The sequence below is a fragment of the Caretta caretta genome, chromosome 6, assembly GCF_965140235.1.
Source record: "Caretta caretta isolate rCarCar2 chromosome 6, rCarCar1.hap1, whole genome shotgun sequence".
Classification (NCBI taxonomy): domain Eukaryota; kingdom Metazoa; phylum Chordata; order Testudines; family Cheloniidae; genus Caretta; species Caretta caretta.
The window spans coordinates 23,004,995-23,027,115 of record NC_134211.1 but is presented as its reverse complement, the minus strand read 5'-3'; the positions used below and the strand labels follow the sequence as shown (position 1 = coordinate 23,027,115).

At 42.9% G+C, this 22,121-nt stretch overlaps 1 protein-coding gene across 2 annotated transcripts in view; it reads left to right on the top strand.

The window, feature by feature from the left end:
* Positions 1-7,022: 7,022 nt before the first annotated feature.
* The window catches only part of TOLLIP (toll interacting protein), a 58,527-nt gene continuing 43,428 nt past the window's right edge, over positions 7,023-22,121 (top strand). For both annotated transcript variants that reach the window (XM_048853838.2, XM_048853837.2), the window contains exon 1: positions 7,023-7,175. In XM_048853838.2, coding sequence (XP_048709795.1) covers positions 7,143-7,175 — 33 coding nt within the window. In that variant the 5' untranslated portion in view covers positions 7,023-7,142. The remainder of the gene's footprint in view (positions 7,176-22,121) is intronic.

Below are 22,121 nucleotides of genomic sequence, written 5' to 3'. Positions count from 1 at the left end.
TTTGGACATTCTAATATAATTAATAATAAGAATGGAGCCAAAGGAAAGGGTGAGAGGGATCACACAAAGTCGAAGCAAAAGAGAAAATGGGGGAGAGAAGGGTAAGAAGAAGAAGAAAGAGACAAGGAAGATAAAGGAGCACACAAGAGACTAGCTAGAGGACAAAGAGAGAAAATGAGGAGCAGATGATGAGGAAGAAGATAAAGGGAGAGATCACAGGAGGGAGGAGATAAAGGACAGAGGGGAAGAAAATGGGAGTTAGAATGAAAGTGAGATGGGGGAAATTTGGCATTTAAACTTTTATTACAAAATAAATTTAATTTATTGTCATTTTAGCTTCTTTAATTACTTTTCAACCTTTTTTTAATTATGCCCATATGTTGCCAGTAACAAGGTTTTATGACTTTTGTTCTCTCACCTTTCCCTTGGCTTCCATTCCTACTTTAATTACCATATTCACAATGCATTCATCAGATGTCTCGCATAATATTTTTGCACCAGTGCTTCATGGTTGCAGTGATACTCCACTTGGGGAAACAGTAACACCTGTCTCTCCTCACTGCAGGCTACTTGCAGTTCTCTGGGATGCTCACAAGATGGCAAAGCTGAGATTTTTCACAGTGGTTTCAGGGATTCATCAGATAATATATATGCGTAGATTTGGGTAGCATTTTATTTATTTTAAAGCATTTTGCAGCACACTTAAAATGATAAAAAATTAAAATGAATAGAATTTGGGTGGAGAAAGTTTATTCCCTCTGAATAAAAAGGAAATTTTCTGCCCAGCAAAAGAGGAAATTAGACTGCAATGAAAAATTATGATAGAAAACCCAGGAAGCTACAATGTTAACCTTTGTACTGCAAATCTATACATATAAGGGACTGACAAATCACAGGAAACTATAAATTAATAATGTCACTGTTGGTTTTATTTTTTGGTTTCTTTTTTTCTGTTTGGACAAATTTTGTAGAGGCCAATAACAGTCTCAAATCTAATCTATTTGAGATTCCTGTGATAAACCCATGTCTCTTTAATTACAACATCCTGATGTCTCAGAGGATAAGGTAGTTAAGCCAGCATTGCTTATAATGAATTAATATTTCGCTTGCTTGCATGGTACAGAAATGTGAATAGTTATATGGTCTTTTAATTCCCCTTCACCCACCAACCCCCCCAACATGATATATCTATATCAGGATAAGTGTTGATTTTCCTTCTCTTGGGGCAGCTCTACACACAGTTTTTGTACTGATTTAACTATATTGGTTTAGAAACTGCTATAATTACAACTACTATAGTGTGGACGCCATTATACCAGTATAGGATGTTCATATCAGTATAAATGATTTCTCTAAAGCAGTATTGGTATCAGCACCTTTTATAAACTCATAGCGTTAAATCAACACAAAAACTTTGTGTCGATTGTTCTTTAGAAGTAAATCTTCCCTCCAGGCCTCATGCTAAAGGCTCTTAACTACCATTCGAATCACTGAGCCCCATTCTCTAGTGCCTTGCCCCTTACTGTAGTGCTTTATACCTCTGCAAAGGCCTACTCAAGAGGCAAGGAATTGGAGAATCAGGCCCATCAGGGGGAGGGCTAATGATTAGGGGGAGCTTGCCAGGACCAATAGCCAGGGAATCTACTTTGGGTCAGATCTTCAAACCCGCTATTTTGTGTTCCTTTGCTGGTGCAAAACAATCATAAACTTACTTTGCGGAACTGGCCATTGGAGGAGATCCCCGATCTTGCGGAGTTCATGGGTGGCCCCTCTCACAGCCCTTCTACACAGGGGATGTAGCCAGAGGCAAGACGGTGTTGCTTTATGTGCTTATACCCTAACAATTCCTGGCTCCAAGATCAGCCCTTTGGGATTTGGAAAACTGGCACAATGCCAGGGGATTGGCTCAGTGCTACTGATCACGGGTTCAGGGGATAGCAAAACTACCTTTGTACAGACCCAAGAGAAGTCGCACCATGGCACACAAAGACCAGACCCAAGAAACTGTCTCTTGGCTGGATAGTGTTCCTGGGCCAAATTCATCTTTGGTGTAAGTCAGATGAATTGCATTGGAGTGAATTTGGCTGCCTTTGTTTAAATCTAAATCATACTTTTTCTAGCTCATTCCCCCTCGTAAAGGCAGGAAGATAGACAAAGCCTTTTATTTTTAATCCATGTGAATGCTCAGTGCTATAGTTTGTTGATGATAGAGCTCTCTTTTTATGGTTCAGTCATAGGGAAAGGACTGCTTTGCTTCATTTATGATCCTATAGCCTGAAATGAATTCTAGTTCTAGCAGAGGAACAATTTGTAAATATACCAGAGAGCCTGTCAGACTCTGTCATCACATAGCTACTTGGCTTGCATCTGGTGTCAACTGTATTATCTTCCCAACACCCCACACCCGCATTTCAGTTATGTCCCATCATGCCCATTTCCTGAGCTAGTAAGACAAGAGCAAGAAGTTGAGGCCTCTCCTCCTCTATACAAGTGCTATGATTGTGCTGGAAAAAAAATCTGTTATATATTTGGAATGCTCTTAATTGCACTGTTCTATTTCCAGCTGTTGGAATCTGCACTAGAATTTTAATTAATGACTAAATTCATGCAGCAGATCCTAACAGCAGGAAACAGCTATGTTATTTAAATAGGCTTTGAAATGATCAGATTTTCTCTCTCAGAACAGCACTCAAATGAATACTGAAGCTGCCTTTATTCTTCTGAAAAGACTGGAATTGCATAATAGGTTGGAAGAGGTCAAACACTGAACATTCAAAAAATCACTAAAACTGGGCTAGCTACCATACAGTGGTGGCAAACCTGGGATGAAGGCACAGGTGGTTTCCTGACCAAGAGCCAGATCACGCCCCCTGCAGAATATCAGGGAGGAATATTCTGTCAGCTTCCCCATGCAGAGTTTCCAACAGATGGTTCTATGATTGAGTGGGTGGAAATTGGCTGAAAGGGCAGGGAGTTTGGACTCTGGAATCTGTGGCCCCTTGAGATCTGCACACTGGTGGTGTCTGTCAGGTGGTCCTGTGCCTCCACACTACCTCATGAACCCCTGTTGCTCTGAGCCACTCCTCTGCCAGCACGGCTTCAGTTAGGCCATGATGACAGAACTTCCACTACTGGTTGCTGCCCCAGGACACCCTCGAAAAGGACATTATCTTGGGGAAAGAAAATCTGTGGAAATGCTCACAGCATAACTTGGGAGGTGATGGTTCCCTGCCATATTTCTGTGTGGCACTATGGTGACGTTTTGTTGCCATATGATAGGGCTGTTCCATTGCTATGTCAGCACATAGTATCAGGTTGCTGTATTCAACACAGTGGTGATATTTCAGCACAAGGTCACAGTGAGGATGTTCTCCTGCTACATATTCTTGCTGCATTACAATTCTGTTTCAGTGCAGTGTTTAGCTGCCATGATATTGTGCCTCATTATAATGTGCTGGAGACATCTTAATGCCCTGTTGCTGTGATACATCACAACGTTTCAGCACAAAGTGATGGTGATGTTTCCTCATCCCATTGCTGTGCTGCGGCCTCCCAAGGCTGTTTCAGTGCAGTGTAATAGAGATATTTCATTGCCTTATCACAGTGGTGCATCGCCATGATCATTTGGTGCAAGATGATGGTAATGTGGCAAGTCTTCAATTTGTCATGCTGTGTAACAATGATATTTCAGTGCAATGTTTCATTGCCATGCCGCTGCATCGCATCATAATCATGTTTCAGTGTAATGTGAGGCTGATGTTTCATTATCCCATCATTGCACCATGTTGTGATGATGTTTCCACACAAGGCAATGGAGACATTTTACCCTCATTTCACCGTGCTACGTCGTGATGGGGGGTTCAGCGTAATGCAGTGACTATGTTTCACCTCCATTTCGTAGCACTGCATCACAGTGAGTTTTTGGCACAAGAGAATGGTAATGGCGATCCTTCCCCACAGTGTAATGTTGTATCATGCTGTTTCTGCACAATGTGATGGTGATGTACTATATTGTTGCACTGCATCACGATGATTTTTCTGTGCAAGGTCATAGTGACACTCCACTGCCACATTGTTCCACTACTTCACAATTATATTTTGGTCTGAGGCAATCGTGTTTAGCTGCTACATTGACATGCCACTTCATAATGGCATTTTGGCAAACTGTGATGGTGATGTTTCACTGTCAAATTGTTGTGATGTTTTAGTGCAAAGTGACAGTGATGATGTTTTGGTGCCATTCCATCACCTCCTCACAATGCTATTTCAGTACAAGGTGATTGTGGTAATGTTTTACCCACACATTGCCATGTCATATCCCCGTGAGTTCAAGCACCATGTCATCATGACGTACCGCAGCAGTGTTCTGGCCCAATGCTACCTTGGATTAGGATGATGGTGCTTCAGTGCAGGGCAGGCGCTTCTTAATAAATAGTGTCTTATAGTGGCTCGCTGGTGTCTCTCTATGTTGGGGCTCTTTGGAAAGGGCTGTCTTGCAGAAGCAGGGTGGAGTTGTCTGAAATTGAGGCATCTTGGGGTGGAACAGTGGTGTCTCAATAAGGGACAAAGGCATTTCAGGGTTGGGCAGTGGTGTCTTGGAATTCAGTGGGTGTCCCTGTGTAGCATAATGGACATTTTGGTGCATGGCACATCAGAGGTGATCTGGAACAGAGGCATCGCACACAGACTGGGGGATTGTACAGGGTGAGGCTGTCTCAGTGTGAGGCAGCCAGTGGTGTCTTAGCAAGGCGTGGGAGTGTCTCTGTGCAGCGTGGTGGTGCCTTGGGGCAAGGCAATGGCCATTTTGGCATGGGAGGATGGAATCTCAATACGGGGCATTTCAGGATACTGATGTCTCTGGGTAGGGCTGTCTTGGGATGGAGGAAGGCTTTCATTGCAATGGTACCTCAGCACAGTGGCATTTTGGCAGGGGGGCAATGGCCTTTTTGGTGGGGGATGGTAGCGTCTTCGTGCAATAACACACCTGCACAGAGGCCATTTTGCTGAAGGGTACAGGTTCACTCAGCATGGAGGTTGTTTTGATGCGTGTGAGGACACTGGCTGTTTTGGTATTGGGATCTTTTTGGTGCAATGTGTTGACATATGGGTGTCTCACGGTGGGGCAGTGAGGTCCCTGCTTGGAAAGTGTTGTCAAATGCCAATCAGTGAAAATTGCCAGATGGACCTTGAAAAGTTGCTAGATGGCACAAAAAACTGCTAAGCCCTAGACATTCTATATTATCAGTGTGTGGAAAACTGGGTGATAGTTTTCTTTTGGTCACCAATGGATCCATGTGGTTGCCATGTCCAAAGATGCCATGTTTTGTTCAAAGCTTGCACTATAGACAAGAATATTATGAGCTCTAGAATCATTACAGCTCTCCGAACACATATTTTCCAAATGGTTGGGGTTGAATTAAAGTACTGATGGGTTTCATGTGGTTTTTAAAGAACAGGAATATGAAATATAGTAAGTGTTTAATAACAGATGTGTGATGAGAATATATTTTTTCCAAGTGGAGAGGGCTTTTTAATTCAAGTCTTTCCACATGACATGTTCCAAAATAATAGGTTATGGAAAAATATTACATAATTAAAAATCCTGTTTTTGCAAGTGTGTAGGATAAATTTATTTTATATCACTGTGAGAAAAATTTTCAAAAGTATGTCCCTGGTTTTTTGTTTGGCCTGGACATTTGCCCCATTTTAATTTGTAAGAAAAAATGTAATATAGTCATATCTTAAGTTGTTTCTTTTTTAGAAAAAAATTCCAAAAAAAGTCAAATAATACTTCTGTTTACCTACAATTGTATTACTGTTACTTCTTGCACATCAGTATCTGACTAAAAAAATTTCAATTGTAAAGATTTTTTTTTCTATTTTCTTCTTTCTAGTATCTTCTAACAAGGGGAAAAACCACAGAATATAATTAAGTACAATTCATACAGACTAGGCACAATAAGGTACTCAGCAAAGAAATACAACCTTCATTAGACAGCTGAGGACAAAACATTTCATGCCAATAATACTTAATAGTCCTTATACTTAACAAACCATGAGTTAAGGCTCAATATATTACACATAAATGTGGAAAATTCCCCAGGGATAAAAAAGGATTGTGTTGTTGTGGGAAGCAGCCTATGTAAGAAAACGCTTGCTCGTTTGCTTTAAAAAATGTATTAAAATCATCAGCTGTTATCTTCGGGTGTTTTAATACTTCAGTCAAAACTAAGAAAGAGCAGATTTACTCCAGCAAAAGAGACCCGGTGAAAATTGCAGACGGGACGCCCACGTCCCAGCCATACACACAAACATTCCTCACACTACACACACGAGCCTGCCTCAGCACACGCGCACCTGCACCCCAGGACACCCATCCATGCCCATATTTCACTCCATCATTAGGCCTATTGAACAGTCCCCAGCTTTCAATCAAAAGTCGCAGTTTAGCGACCTAAAACTGTGGCTAGGTGTAGCTACACAGTCGCGACATTGACAACAGGGGCTGAGTCCCTGCAGCCCAGCCCAGCCCAGCCCCCGGTCACAAGCCCGGCACAAGCACCGCCCCAAAGGCGCATCGCTGGTGCACAGCGCCTCCTGCTGGAGCAGCGCCTCCTCTGTGCCGGCGGGCTCTGCGCCCCTCACCTGCAGAGGGCGGGGCGGGCCCATTCTATTGCACAGGCGTAGTATAGCCGTTTGAGAGACATTTCACGCGAACTCATTGTCCCAGCCATATCATATGCGCATGCGCTACCCAAGCGGCCGCTTCTCTCCCCCACCCCTTCTCAATTGGGGGAATAACGAGCGGAGTTGCGCATGCGTATTACCCTATGGCGGGGAAGGGGGAAATGAAGGCGCGAACTCCCTTGCCGCATGCGCGAGGCCGGAGACCAAAGGTGGTGGGGGTCAGTGACGAAGCGCCAGAGGGCGCATGCGTGTTACCTGCCTAGCGGTTCGCTGTTGGAAGCGGCCAAAGCGGGCGGGGTTTGGAGCGGGGAAATCCGTTGTGCCACGCATGCGCAGTGCCGGGTCAGCGGGGCGGGGCTCGGCTTGCGCTCAGCTGACGCCGGAGCCTTGGGCTGAGAGGGTGGGTTAGCGGCGGCGGCGGCCTGTTCGGGCGCAGAGAGGCGGGTCCCCCCCCCATGGCGACCACCGTCAGCACCCAGCGGGGCCCGGTGAGCAACCGCTACCCAGGGCCATGGGGGCGAGGGCAGGGTGTTCCCCCCCCCCACGGACTGGGCCCCAGGGGCAGGGTGTCTTCTCCCCCACTTCCCCGGTCTCTGTCCCCTCCCGCCAGGGACGTGAGCCCCGGGGGCCGGGCGTCTGCCCTCTCGCCAGAGCCCGCCCGCCCGCCCTGCCAGCGGGCCTTGGGCAGGGTGGCTCCCCGCCATTCATACCCTAGCGTCCGGGGCCAAGGGTGGGGGAGGGCCCACGGGGACTCCCCATTGCCATCACCCATGGTGGGGGTCGGGGGGGGGAGAGTCTGCCCCTTCTTCCCACCTTGAGAAGGGCTTTTGGGTGCTCTGTGCCCATCATCCGCTCCCCGCGTGGCACACCAGGGATGGGGGCCTCCGCCTCTTCCCCCAGCATAGCCCGTTAGGCAGGGGAGGCGAAAAAATGACCCTCGCTGGGGGTGGGGGGGGGCAGAGGGGTGCACGGGGTCTGCCCTGCTCTCCTCCCGAACTGAGAAACCTGCTGCTGCTGGGAAGTGAGACGTTAGGGGGCAGCTGTCTGTCTCTGCTGTTTAGGGGTGACACCGGCAGGGTGTGTGTGTGGAGGGGGGGCGGGGGTAGGTGAAACTTCAACCAAAAGTTGTGTGATGATGGGCCAGTTTACGGCAGTGCATGAGGGTCATCCTGGATTTGATTTGAAACAGCCACTTCCTAGGTGTGTGCACAGGTGACATGTTGAAATGGGCCACTGGATACTGCTGCCAGTGGGCTCGCCTCACCGCTGCTCGATGCTCTGTGACTGCATCTGGTGTAACACATGCCTTAATTCTGTACCCCATTCCTGCACTTTATGTCCAGTGGCAGCACAGGCTAGCTTGGGGAAGACTCATTTTTGAAATTTTATTTTTAATTGAGGATTTTAAATTACTTAACCAAAATATACAGAGACCAAACAGTACAATGAATCTGTGTAAGAGATGCTGAGAGACAAGAAGACTGAGTCATTCCATTAAATTGCTGTACTTAAAGAGCTATAGCTGCCTTTCTCATCTGATGACGGTGATATCCTTTGGGCATCTCCCTAGCTCTTTCTTGAATCATCCCATTTGTATTAGCTGTTTCTGAGTGGCCACTCTTCTCTATATAGTGGGTTTTCGTAATTCTATTTTGTTGGTGAGAACTAAAATCTTTACGCGGAGGGTTTTTTTAACCCTGATTCTTTTGGTTAGAGACCTACGCCCCACCCCTTATTATGAAATTCAATTGTATCTCCTTAGGTTACAGATTTTCTCTTACTAGTTAAAGGTATCTCAATTTGACATTTTGAATGTCTTTTCTCTGCAGCTCTTATAGGCTGGGTTTTTGGGGGCAGGAGATTGAAGTTGGGGAAATATATACAATAAGTTTTCTGCTGTCACTTGGTGTTATCAACAAGTGATTTTTAAATGGAATGATCTTTTAAAGTTGTTGGTGTGCAAAGAGATGAAATTGCAATGTCACTTCCAAAATAGTAAATGACAGCGTGTAACAGTTCTTTAAAAGAGCGATTTTGTTATAGCTGTGATGCCAAAAACAACTGCTCAATATTTTGTACAAACCTTGTTTGATCTTAATAGAAAATGGTATTAATCTCTGGTTATTAACTGGCTGAAATATAAAACATGTTTAGTCAGTGTTTGCTATTTGCTGATATCTGATGTTCATTTGTCAGTCTAGAAGTTACTTCATATCTACCTATGTTCTTGATATTTAATGTTTATATTAATGTGCTAAATGTATAACATAGCACTTGTCTGCCGGATTTCAGATTTTAAGGAGAAACTATGCTGATAATGTCCCAGTAAGTTACCTGTAATTCAGTGCTATGTATTGATTTAGGCTTTTCTGTACGTATCTTTAACACAGTGTTGTGATTTTTGCCTGACTTATGTAAAACTTTATTTAACTCACTTTTTATTTGCAAGTGTGAGAACCCCTGGTAAGAGCTCATGCCTTCCTCCCCAGTTTTAACATTCTGGGTTTAGCCATGTAATGTAATCCTCATCCTTCAGAGAAATGACTTGCAATATATAATTAAATGGGCTCTGTTGATTCCTAAGGTTGCCCTGTCACTGGAATACATAATTCCCCTTTTTTGATTCTCTTTCCACAGCAAAAGATGCAATTTCTGTATTTCTCTCCCTGTAGCTTGAAGGGCAAACAGCTTCTTCCAAAACTGTACTGCAAGTAAGTAACCACTAAAGGGTGCTAAAGCACTGAACATTAGGTTCCATCCACTCCTATGCTGTGGAGAATGTGACCTTTGTGGTATTAGTTTACCCAAGCAGGAAGAGTTCCAAGGTTCTCAAGTGTGAATGCCTGGCAGCATATAATAGAACTGAATATACTGCCTGCTGACACCAGTCTTTTATGTCCATGCTTCCCAATTTGTAGCTCTCATTTGTACATATTAAGTTACAATCCCTGTCATTTAGCTTATCGGATGATTAAAAACTGAAGTTTCTTCTGACAATCAGTAGCAAATGTTCAGGTGGAATATTCCTGGCTCTTTGCGTACCCTGGTATCTTGACCAATATTCTTCCTTTCACAACAACATAAGTTCTAATATGTGAACTATGGCTGATTTTTAATGGCAGCTGTATTTTTTGTAGCTATTGTATGATCAGTATCTTGCATCTTTAACATGTGTGGTTGATGTGAAAGGTGCTACTAAAAATATTCTGTTCAAGCTAAATCTGTGAGATGAAAATATGAAGTTCATAATTCCTTAAATTGTTCCTTTTTGCAGTCAATTTTGAGTAAAGTGGCAAACAAGTTGATGAGATATATCTTCCAGCTATTTTTTCATTCAGAGCTCTCTTGCTAAAGAGGTGCTGCTCTTTCTGAATATTAATTAGCATTTGACTTGCCATCCTCTTATCACGCTCTTACTGGAATGTATGAGGAATCCCTAATTTAACTGTATTGCAAAGGGATATACTTGAACCTGAAATGCCAGTGTACAGGGATGGCAAATGTCCTCTAGATATCCTGCTGCTGCTTGGTCAAGGATCAAGCTTTGAGTTCTGCAGTAAATTCAGATCTCAAAATTTCTAGCTAGAAATGAGTGGAAGCTTACAATGCCTCCATGCACTTAATAATTTTTCATAAAAATATGGTTGAAGCTGTAAATGTTACTTGCCTTTGAGTCACAGTTGTGATATGGTGGTGGTCTCTGTGGTACACTGTTATCACAGAAAATGTGCAAAGTGATGTAGAAAATGCTACTGAGTGCTCATTTACTGAAGAAAAATGCTTTCAGAAAGCTACCCTGATTCACTCAAAGGATTTCTGTTACATCCAGAAGCATTGTCTGTTAAGCAAAAAAAAATTTGGAGGAAAGGAAGGTTTATTAATGTGTGTGCTGATGTAGAAGAATTCAAAACTTGTCAGTGCAATCAGTACTTAAATTCCCAGGATAAGCAATTCCCTCACCCCACCTCCTCCCCCAACCTCTCCTCCACACACACGCAGACACTGAGGCTAAGTCTACACTAGAAACTTCAAAGCTCTGCCACGGCAGCGCTTTGAAGTGTGAGTGTGGTCACACGTGAGTGCTGGGAGAGGTGTCCCAGCGCTTCTGGTAATCCACCTCCACAAGGGGAATAGCTCCAAGTGCTGGGAGCGCGCAACACCCAGGGCCTGTCAACACTAGCGCTTTAAAGTGCTCAAATTTGCTGTGCTTCGGGGTGATTTTTCACAAGCCCATGCTTTTTTAAAGCAAATCTGGATGTGAATTAGAAGCCTATTCATACATCAACATTTTCCACAAGAGGAAACCGAGGCATAGAGTTTCAATGTCTTGTCCGTGGTCACAAAGTACATCTGTATCTGAACAGTAGAACACAGATGTCATGGTGTCCAGTGCTGAAACCACTAAAACATATCTTTTATGGATCATGATACTGGAATAGTAGTTTTGATTTTGATCAAAAGGTTGGTGGGTTTCTTTATTCTATCCAAAAGCTGCAGTTGTTACCCTATGAAACCAGTCTGGAGATGTCTTCTCCAGCAATGCTAAAGCACTGTCACCGCAGTGCTTTAACATGGCTGTGTAGTCGTGGCACCAGCTTTGGGAGAGAGCTCTCCCAGCGCTGGTACACTGTCTACACTCCCACTTTTACAGTGCTGAAACTTGCAGCGCTTGGGTGTTTTTTCACCCTTGAGTGAGAAAGTTGCAGTGCTGTAAAAGTGGCAGTGTAGACAAGGCCATAGATATAATGGACCTGATCTGTCTGACTCAGTCATCTGTTTCTAAATAGCTGAAAAGACTGATTTGATTGAGATCCAGACTGCAGATATCAAGTTGATCAAATCAGTCATTTCCTTGTCTGTAAACAAGCCTTACGGAATATAGTTGGTCTCTGATCTCGCGGCCCATATAATTAAGTGGTTTGTTCAGCATAAGTAAAATAAAGGCAATAAGTTTTAACTAGTGCCTTTACAGAATATTTTATTGAAAACACCTCCGTCCCAAGCTTGTATTTGTGCTGAGAGTGCTTGACCTTTTCTGTTGACCCAAAGTTGGCAAAAGCTGCAAATTCTAGGTGCCAGAGCTGCAAAATGCTGTTTTTTCTCATAGGAATAATTAAACTGAGGTTTGTGAGGACATTTATCCTTTTTCCCCAACAATACAAGGCACTCTCAGGTCATGATTAGTTTGCATGGGCTACATGTAGAGCAGCAATGGGTAGACTGGATATTTCTTTATGTGAAAAGTTGTCGTATAACACTAACTAAATAGCCAAAAAAAGCAAGCCCAATCAAACAAGACCTAATTTGTTAATGCAGAATTAAGGTTTTCTGGTGACAGCTAGTGCCCTTCAGAGAGTCGAGGTCAGCAAAATTCAAACTTCAGAAAAAGATGAAATACATATTTTGAGTTTTGCTGAACTCAGCTCTGTGGAAGGGCCCATAGATAGGGCCTTACCAAATTCACAGTCCATTTTGGTCAATTCCATGGTCGTAGGATTTTTAAAATTCTATATTTCATGATTTCAGCTATTTAAATCTACGGTTACAACGCTGTTAAATTTCAGGAGTCCTGACCCAAAAAAGAGTTTGGGATGGGTCACAAGATTATTGTAAGGGGTTTGTGGTACCGTTACCTTTACTTCTATGCTGCTGCTGGCTGCAGCACTGCCTTCATAACTGGGCAGCTGCAGAGTGGTGGCTGCTGTCCAGGAGCCCAGCTCTGAAGACAGGGCTGCTGCCTGCAGAGCTGGGCCCGCAGTCAGCAGCCGCCACTCCCTGGCCGCCCAGCTCTGAAGACAGCATGGAAGTAAGGGGGGCATGGTATGGTATTGCCACTCTTACTTCGGTGCTGCTGCTGGCGGGGCACTGCCTTTGGAGCTGGGCACCTGGTCAACAGCAGCTACTCTCCGGTTGCCCAGTTCTGAAGGCAGTACAGAAGTATGGGTGGCAATACAGTGCAACCCCCTCCCTTCCCGTCCTAAAATAACCTTGCAACTCCCTTTGGTGTCAGGACCCCCAATTTCAGAAAAATTGGTCTCCCTCATGAACTCCGTATAGTATACGGTAAAAGCACACAAGGGACCAGATTTCATGGTCCGTGACGCGTTTTTCATGGCTGTGAGTTTGGTAGGGCCCTACCCACAGAAACCTTAACTTTATGTTAACAAGATTTTTGTTTTGGCCGCTTAATTTTCTAATGGCTTCTTTAAGGGGGGGAGGGGAGAACTTGTTGGTAGGAGTAAATGGTCATACAAAATGGGAAATGACTGCCTAGGAAGGAGTACTGTAGAAAGGGATCTGGGGGTCATAGTGGACCACAAGCTAAATATGAATCAACAGTGTAACGCTGTTGCAAAAAAAGTGAACGTTGTTCTGGGATGTATTAGCAGGAGTGTTGTAAGCAAGACACGAGAAGTAATTCTTCTGCTCTACTCTGCTCTGATTAGGCTTCAGCTGGAGTATTGTGCCTAGTTCTGGTCACCACCGTTCAGGAAGGATGTGGACAAATTGGAGAGAGTTCAGAGAAGAGCAACAAAAATGATTAAAGGTCTAGAAAACATGGCCTATGAGGGGAGACTGACAAAATTGGGTTTGTTTAGTCTGGAAAAGAGAAGACTGAGAGGGGACACACCTTTTCAAGTACATAAAAGGTTGTTACAAGACAGAGGAAGAAAAAAAAATTTCTTAACCTCTGAGGATAAGACAAGAAGCAATGGGCTTAAATTGCAGCAAGGGAGCTTTAGGTTGGACATTAGGAAAATGGTTTAGGTTGGACATTGTGAGCAAAATACTTGCTAATCTTCTAAAATAACTCCCCATCCTCAACAGAGTTTAGGAATATGCCTTCCAGCCTTTTTTTCCAGATTTTGCCCAAGATGGGATTCCAGTTGACAGTGGCAGGGTGAGTCTGGTTCAGAGGACTATTTCTTATCTCTTGAGCTATTCAGCTGGTGTGATGCTTTGAAGGTTAAAAATCCTGTATCCTCCATGTAGTCCAGTAGTCATATGAAAAGGCATGTGAGCCTTAGAACTGTTTAGTGCATGCCTAACTAGAGCAGCAAACTCTTTTTGAAGTGACATTTTATCTTGATTTTTCCCCCAAAGTGCTGGTGGATGCCATGCACTCCACTGGAGTAATGCTTAAACATTTTAGACCTTGCTATGATTTGAGCTCTGGTTTTATTTTTAACTGAGCGCGCGTGCACACACATTCAAGAACAACTATTTTATTTATCCTCCAATTTGGGAGCACCAAATTTCAAGTCAGTCTGATTAGTTGTACAGATTTTAAGGCTCGGCTGTTCTATGAGCTCTAAACAGTTAGCTATCCTCAACCTTAACCATAGCAGAGCTGTTTTTTGTGCTACAGCTATAATACTTGACGCTTCTCTAGACTCTTTCATGTTTGCAAAGAATTTTGAAATATCAAATGAATTAAGACTTTCAACATCCTTATTAGGTAGTTACAGCAGGAACAAGTAAAATATATTATCATATTGTTTAGAAACTAAGGTATAAAGCTTGCACAACTTACAACAGAATTCAGTTCGGATTCAGTCACTATCAGTAACCCTGAAACAGTACAGTATGATGCTGGTTCCTTCTGAATACCAGTAGCTGCAGGTACTTGGAACTTTGAAAGATTAGAACCTTTCCTGTTTTGAAATTTGATTTTTACAGAATACAGATATTTATAGAGAACATTGAAACACTTGGTTTTTCCCATGCTTGGCAAATATTTATTTTATGTTAAATACCTGTATGCTACCTTTTACTTAAAAATAAACAACTCAAAACCAAAACAGACTGAGCTTGAGAGAAGCTGCATGGAAAGCATTTATCTTCCTACACCACCTTTAAGAAATTTATTAGTCATGTTGCACCACTCTTTGCCTTGGAACTTTGTTTTTCTCCTGTTACTAAAATACTGAAGTGTGAACAGTTGGTGGCCCTATCTGTACCATGTCTTGAGACCTTGTTACAAAAGTCACTGCCCTGACATGGTTAAAATGCTTTAGCCTTGTAGGTGTAAATGTGCTACTGAATTGTGTTATGACTTTAGATATCAGAATAACTTGATTTTCCTTAATGATTGCAACCACAATCATTTTGGGATATATTAACTGTATCACACTTATCAGAAGCTTTTTGAAATCTGTTTTTAAAGACTGATGAAAAAGAGAAGAGGGAGGTTAGTGGGTCTCTACAGAGACCAATATATTCTGAACTTTAGTTACTAATAAGTAAATCTTCCTTTTTCTAAACTGTGTGTTTAAATCTCAACCATAGTGTTGAAATAACTATGATTAGAATGTCTGTCCTTTAAAAGAAGGCTCCTGCATGATGAATAAACAGTTTATTGAATTAGGTAAAGTGGGTCTAAGCAGATTGCTGAATGCACATAGTTTTGAGTGGGCATGCGGAGCCCCAGGGGCAAGGTTCTCACATGAATAATTAGAAGGCTGTTTTTTCCAACTGTGACAACATTTCAAAGGTATAATGCTTCTGTTAATTTATGTAGCATAGGCCTCAAATAAGAAACTCCCAAAGTACATTGCAGGTTTTAGATCCAGTTTTCAAGGTTGAGTGCCCAAATCCCCGATTTTGCTACTGAAAGAATCCATAGACACTTAAAAGGACACCCAAATGGGCATTTAAGGTATCCAGGTTTCAGAATTGACCTCTCAATACATAATAGTTGCTTCACCTACCATTCTTTGTCTGTAGCCAGCTTTGAAATGGAAATATGCCATCAATTTTTCAGCCAGCAATACTACATATGCTTAATGAAGAAAATCATATCCAATTGAAATATGAAAGTATGTTTAGTAGAATGTAAATGTTCAGGAATTTGGTTGACTCATTAAAATAGATTTTGAAGTGCAAGAAAATCCAAATTTATGACTGTTCTTTACTAATACCATTTTTCAAACAGACAAATTCACTCTACTGATCAGCTCAATTTTATAAAAATAAAGTTGGTAAGATGTACTACTTAAATGAATCTCTGTACATATGAATTTTCTTTGCTCAATATTTTTAATCTAGAAATGAAAACTGTAGGTGTTCAGTGTTTGAAAGCTTTTCCAGTTCCTCTCAACTTCCGTTACTGTTCTCTGGCTTGTACTCCATATTGTGCATCCTATTTGGGAACTGGTTTCAAAGCACAACATGGACAGCACTCCAACTGTGGATTTTCATTGTGGGAAACAAATGCACTCTGCAAATGATTGTTGGCTCAAAGACCAGCTTTGTATAAACCCCAACAAATTGGGATGGATACAGACAATGTGCAAGTCAGTGCCAAGCGGACAACAGAGAGGATTTTGTAGTCAACAGCTTGCTGGTGAAACATGGAGTGTGCTGGATGTTACAGCATCTCTTAAACAGCATAGGTTAAAAGATGAAATCAAAACATCTTGGTTTTTTTACAAATGGAAGGAGTAAGACTTAAAAATGGAGATTATTATGGGGTCTGCTGTTTGGTAACTTCACAGGTGAGGGTTTACAGGGATACTTGTAACGTTTCCCCCTCTTGTGTCCCAGGAGCCAGAGGTGGGGAGAGAGGCCTCAGGTTTCCCAGCCTCCCCACACAGTGGGGACAGGGGAAGCCCACTTCTGGCCAGGGCTTCCCAGTATATAGCAGGAACAGCTGACCAAGAGGGTAGTGGGGATTTTCTGCCCAGACTAGAACAGCAGCAGCAGCAAAGGTCTTTGTTTTCAGGGACTGGTCTTGGTTCTGGATTGGCATGGGGTAGGAGAAGAGAAGGATACAGTATATTTCTAAGTGTTTTCAAGCCTACCCACACTACTCTTCTAAAGCACATGAGCAACCTGAATTGTGCCTTGTAGTGACACTGTTGGGGGGATGGCAAGAAAATCTAAAGTGTTTTTTTAATCAGTTTAATCTAATTTGGGACCTCAGACACTAAAATGACTTAAGCCTAACCATGGTACTGCATGGTGTTACTACAAGGCACACTTAAGGATGTTTGATGCGCCAAGTCTGCATTTCCCTACTGTAACATGTTAAGGTAAAACTTAAAAGAAATCTGAACTTTGAGTTCCATAGGTTTATAATGTCTGGCTTGGGGATAACTGCAGTATTTCTATACTGTATTATTTTACTGACACTCTTAACTATAAATCTGTTTTAATATAGTTTTTTGTCTAGGAATTAATGTCAGTCCTTTCAAACGACTGTACTACCTGCTTTCCATTATTGATTGTGTGTATCGCTGTAGCACCCAGAGCCATCGCTCAGGATTGGGGAATTTACTATGCTGAGTGCTGTGCAAGCAGGTACTGAGGCCTAGTTCTATAGTTAAATGTTTTGCCAGTATACATATATCAGTCCAATATAGTATTCTAGCAAAACCCTCCTCGTGTAGATACAGTTTATACAAGCAGATGGGTGCTTTTGCTGGTATAGCTTATCCTTTTTTGCTAGCCAAACAAGCTATACTGACAAAAGCACTCTTATACTGAGTCTACGCTAGGGCTTTTGCCAGCATAGAAATGTTACAAAAAATCACACACATACTCCTGACTTTTCTGTAGAGGCAAAAGTTCCAGATCCTGATCTGGCCTAAAACAGTACTTACTGCAAATTGAGAACCGGTGAAACCCAGCACTAGTGCAGTTTTTCTACATCAGCCAGAATATTTTAAGGCTATAGGTCTTCAGTTTCTTTGGTAGCTTGTTCTAGTTGCTAGGAAATATTAAATAAAAAAAAAATAAATCTGGCTTGATGAGCTGGCACTGAGGGCAACTGTCATGTTACATAGAGACTAATCTGAGTTGTGGTGAAAGATTTTCAGTTCACGCCCTGTAGCATTGACTCCTTTTTAATGGAATCCGTTTATATTAACCCCACCTTAAAACCAAAGAGCTAGCTTGATCTAATGATTTATGATAAATTCCATCTTTCCCTGTTGCATAGTGATGGGAGAAATTTTTTGGACTGTACAGCTGGGTATTTTCAAAGGTGGTGGTCTCCTAGTTCATAACACAAGAACTAAGAGTCACCAAATGAAATTAATAGGCAGCAGATTTAAAACAAACAAATATTTTTTCACACAATGCACAGTCAGCCTATGGAACTCCTTGCCAGAGGATGTTGTGAAGGCCAAGACTATAACAGGATTCAAAAAAGAAGTAGGTAAGTTCATGGACGATAGGTACATCAATGGCTATTAAGCCAGGATGGACAGGGATGGTGTCCCTAGCCTCTGTTTGCCAGAAACTGGGAATGGGTGACAGAGGATGGATCACTTGATGATTATCTGTTCTGTTCCTTGCCTCTGGGGCACCTGGCGTTGGCCACTGTTGGAAGACAGGATACTGGGCTAGGTGGACCTTTGGTCTGACCCAGTATGGCCGTTCTTATGTTTTATATTGAAAGCTGGACTGAGAGGTGAGTAATGGGAACAGATTTTACATTGGTGTTTGAGCGTTAAGAATATTTGTTTGTTACCATGTCTGAATAGTAAATATGGATTATTGCTAATTTACCTGCAGTGTATGTCTTGCTTTCTAAAATCAGGCTAATGTTAATAAAAGTAGACTTATACATGACATAGGATAAGGCAAATCTCTTTCTTTAAAGAAACTGTAATCATATTAGTTCTGTACTAGTAGCTTTAGTATGACAGCCCTATATATTTCTGTGGGGCTAGCTGGAGCCCTTGTTAGGGCTTGCTGACCAGGAAAGTTGACTGGCAAGCCATTTGGCACTAGTGGTGGTATAGTAGGGAAGAGTTTCGAGTGCATAGGACAGAGTGGTATGGATTCAATTCCCTCTTACATTGCTGCGTAGACATACCTTAAGCCTAGGGTTAGTGGGACTTGAGTCAGCCTGAGCTTGAGCATCTACATTGCATTTGAAACCTAGGTTAAGGATTTTCTGACCTGTGCTCAAACCTAGGGTTCTGATATCCACACTGCAGTGCACAGACCTGAGTCCAAGTAATTCTGTCCCAGAGTTCCTAAGCCCCCAACTCCTCAGTGTCTAAACTTTAGCCCTATGACTGTGTTGCACTGTGGGAAAACTCTCCTGCCCACCCTGTTTCCTAACTGTGACAGTGCCATTGATGGAACTCAGGTGCCCATAAGGAGCACATGAGTACATAAGATGCATAATTAGCTCTTTTGGTGGCTGTTTGAGTAGAATGACTGCAATTTGAGAAGGCTTTATACCGAACTACCATCCAATCTGAGAAATGGGTTCTCCATATCAAGGCTGAGTCACATCGCCAGGAAAATACCCATGTGCACCTGCTCTGGAGATAATTAGAATGTCTGTCTCCAGGGCCATCAAACTATTAAAATGAAACTTTGCAATTTGTAATTTTTAAAATGATCAATGAAGGTGTTTTTTGTTTTGGTTGTTTTTTAATTTATTTTTTCTTTGTTTTGAAGAATGACATAAATTGTAGGTTTCGGAGGAAACACCCAGACCCAATCTGGCTGCTGCTGGCTGCAAAGCAGTCAAGTGCATCCCCCGGTACCCCCAGGGATCCTTTATCCCTGCAGCTGCTGCACTGGCAGAAGCAGGGATAAGGAATCCCCAGGAGGTGAGGGAGGGGGGAGTTTTGGGACGGACTCCCACTCACTGTTCTCACAGTGCATGTAACCTCAAGTTAGGGTTACCACCTGGCCAATATTTGCCCGGCCTGCCCATTTTTTTGTACGAATTCACCAGTTGCCAGAAAAATAATTTAATCTGCTGTTTTTTTATGTGGGTTTAAAGATTTGCATTATCAGGATACACTGTTAAAAATTTCTGTATCCAGCCAAAGATGCTGCAGTGTTCCCACTTCTGCAGTTTAAGAGATCAAAATTGTTGAAAATACAGCAGCTGTATGCTCACCAACAGTCAAGTGCACTGCACATGTGTAAAAGAGAGGGTTTGAGTCAAGCAAGAGTGAGGAGAATGAGATGTTATCAGTCTTATCTATATGTGTTATCTCTTTAGATACTATAAGTGGCTGTTGAGGGGGGGGTTGTGGAGTTGCCTTGAGGTTGTGGGGGGGGCTTGTCTTGTGGCAGGGGGGTGCCTTTTTGCATTTCAAAGGTGGTAACCCTAGCCCCAAGGAGGGTAGATGGGGCCCAGGAACAGAGAGCAGAGTGGCACCGAGCGGTTGCCCTGCAGGGAAGGGGAGTAGCAGAACTCCCAGCTCAGTGTGGCCGGGAGAGGGATGACCCCCCCAACATCCTGGCAGCCATGAGCTTCCTCCTGCCAGTCAGCTTTGCTCCCTGTTCTAGGCAAACTCTGCACAGAAGCAACGAGGAGCAGGAGCAGCAGGAAGCTGTGGGAAGTTATTTGGGTTGGCTCCTACTCACTGTCCTGACAGAGCATGCAGCCCCAGGCAGGCCAAGGGGCACCAGAAAGCAGAGCAGGGACCAAGTGGCTGCCCTTGGGACTACCTGTGCAGGGATGCCTGGGCACCAAAATTTGGTTCCGCTCTTGTGATCAGGAAGCAGTTTTCTTTGCAAAAAGCTTCTTATCAGTCTCCATTGAAAACCGTGCAGGCTTTCTGGTAGTGTGCTTGGAAACCAGCGTTCAGCAGACAGTGGGTTAACGGTGATCCGAGCAGCTCGTGTTGGCAGAGAGAGGTGTGGCTTCCGTTAGCAACAGAATGCAATAGACTGCAACACAAATTGTCAGCATAGAGAGGACTAAGGAAATTGCTGTAAGGAAGTCTGGAATACATCTGGAGGACTTCTGGGACATGAGTGCGCACAGGAAAGCAATAGGGCTCAGTCCTAGTCCCAGCTTAACATGGGCTTGGACCCTTCAAGTCTAGTACAGCTGGAGTTTGTTGGAGGTTCTGGAACATACTTAAGGAGAAGGAAATTGGCTGGTGGGGGTGTGACAGGTGTCCCAGGGGAGCCAACTGAGGTTACTCAATTAGGGTGAACTGCAAAGAATGGGGCAGACAATCCCCCAAACTGGTGGATATTCCAATACTTAGATTTACCAAATCAGCACAAAAGAGCTTCTTGTAATAACTTACTGGTTACCCAGAAGCCAACAACACAGTTCCCTTAAAGTAACCCAGCCTCAGGCCTCCACCTAGACACCTAAGAAGAATAGGAGGATTAATGAAAATCTTATTCATCATATAAAAAATGTTCTACCAATCCCAAAGGATCAGACACGTTAATGAATATTCCATGTCTTACCCAAATACATGCTTACAGCCAATTCTTGTTAACTAAAATGTTTTAAAAAAAGAAAGAGAATTGGTTAAGAGATCAGTATACATACAGACACGAGCACAATTCTTGAGGTTCAGATTCATAGCAGAGATGGTGAGCTTTGTAGAGGCAAAGAGTTCTTTCAGAAATAGTTCATAGGTTACAGTCCAGTGTTTATATAGAGAATGGTCCAGTCAGGACTGGGATCTCAGGCCTTATGGCTTAGGCTTTCCCTGCATGAAGCCTCAAGCAGATCTGATATGACAGGAGCAGGACCCAAGCCATTTTTTTATACAACTTCAGGCCTTCCTTGACAGGTCAGAATCCTTAGGCGAATAATAGGCACTCCTGGGGACCTTGAAGTGCGCCCATTTTCTAAGCATCACTGGTGATTATCCATACAGATTAACATAAGGCAATTGCCTGTTAAATTGCTATACATTTCCAAGAGATGAATACGGTGATATCCTATGTTTACAGTTCATTTAAATGTTAAGATGTCCTTTTGCTCTCTGAATTAACAGAATACAGCATAGACAGGGACTGTTTGATTACATTGTTGTCTACCAATATATATGTAAATACACAAACATTATCTCTCCCATGTCTTGAAGGGTTGAATTTGAGTCATTTATCCTGTGGGATGCCTAACCCTTTCTGGTCATGCGTCAAGGGGGATTGCTAGAAATGGAAGGTCTGGACAGTGCGGAAAGTTTCATTCCACACCAACAAACACGTTTCTCGGAGACTGTAAATTTGCTGTTTTGTTTTGTAGTGGGATTGAAGTAAGCCTTCTCAATACCAGGAGGTGAATAATCCTGTCTGAGCTATGAGTTGGTTGTTTTTGTGTGTGGGTGTGGTTTTTTTGGTTGCAACTCACCTTTCAGCAGGAAAGCGTTGAGTTGATGTTAGCTTGTGGTTTTTTTAGGCTGATTGTTTTTTTCTTTTTGAACAATGATTTTAACTTCAGTTTTTGTTTCACCCCCTTCTAGGAGGGTTTTCACTGCATTTGTTTGTTTTCAGCCAGCTAAAACATTTGTGTGTTTGGCATTGGAGAGGGAAAGAATTCCAGGGACAATAGTTTGTCGCCTTTACTTGGGGCCCACTCTTCAGGAAAGCATTTGGACTATTGCTTCCATTGCAGGGCCCAAAATAATAGCTCCCAGGTACAGAGCAAGTAGGAAGCACTTAGAGACCATGAAGGTATGTCTACACAGTAAGCATCACAAGCT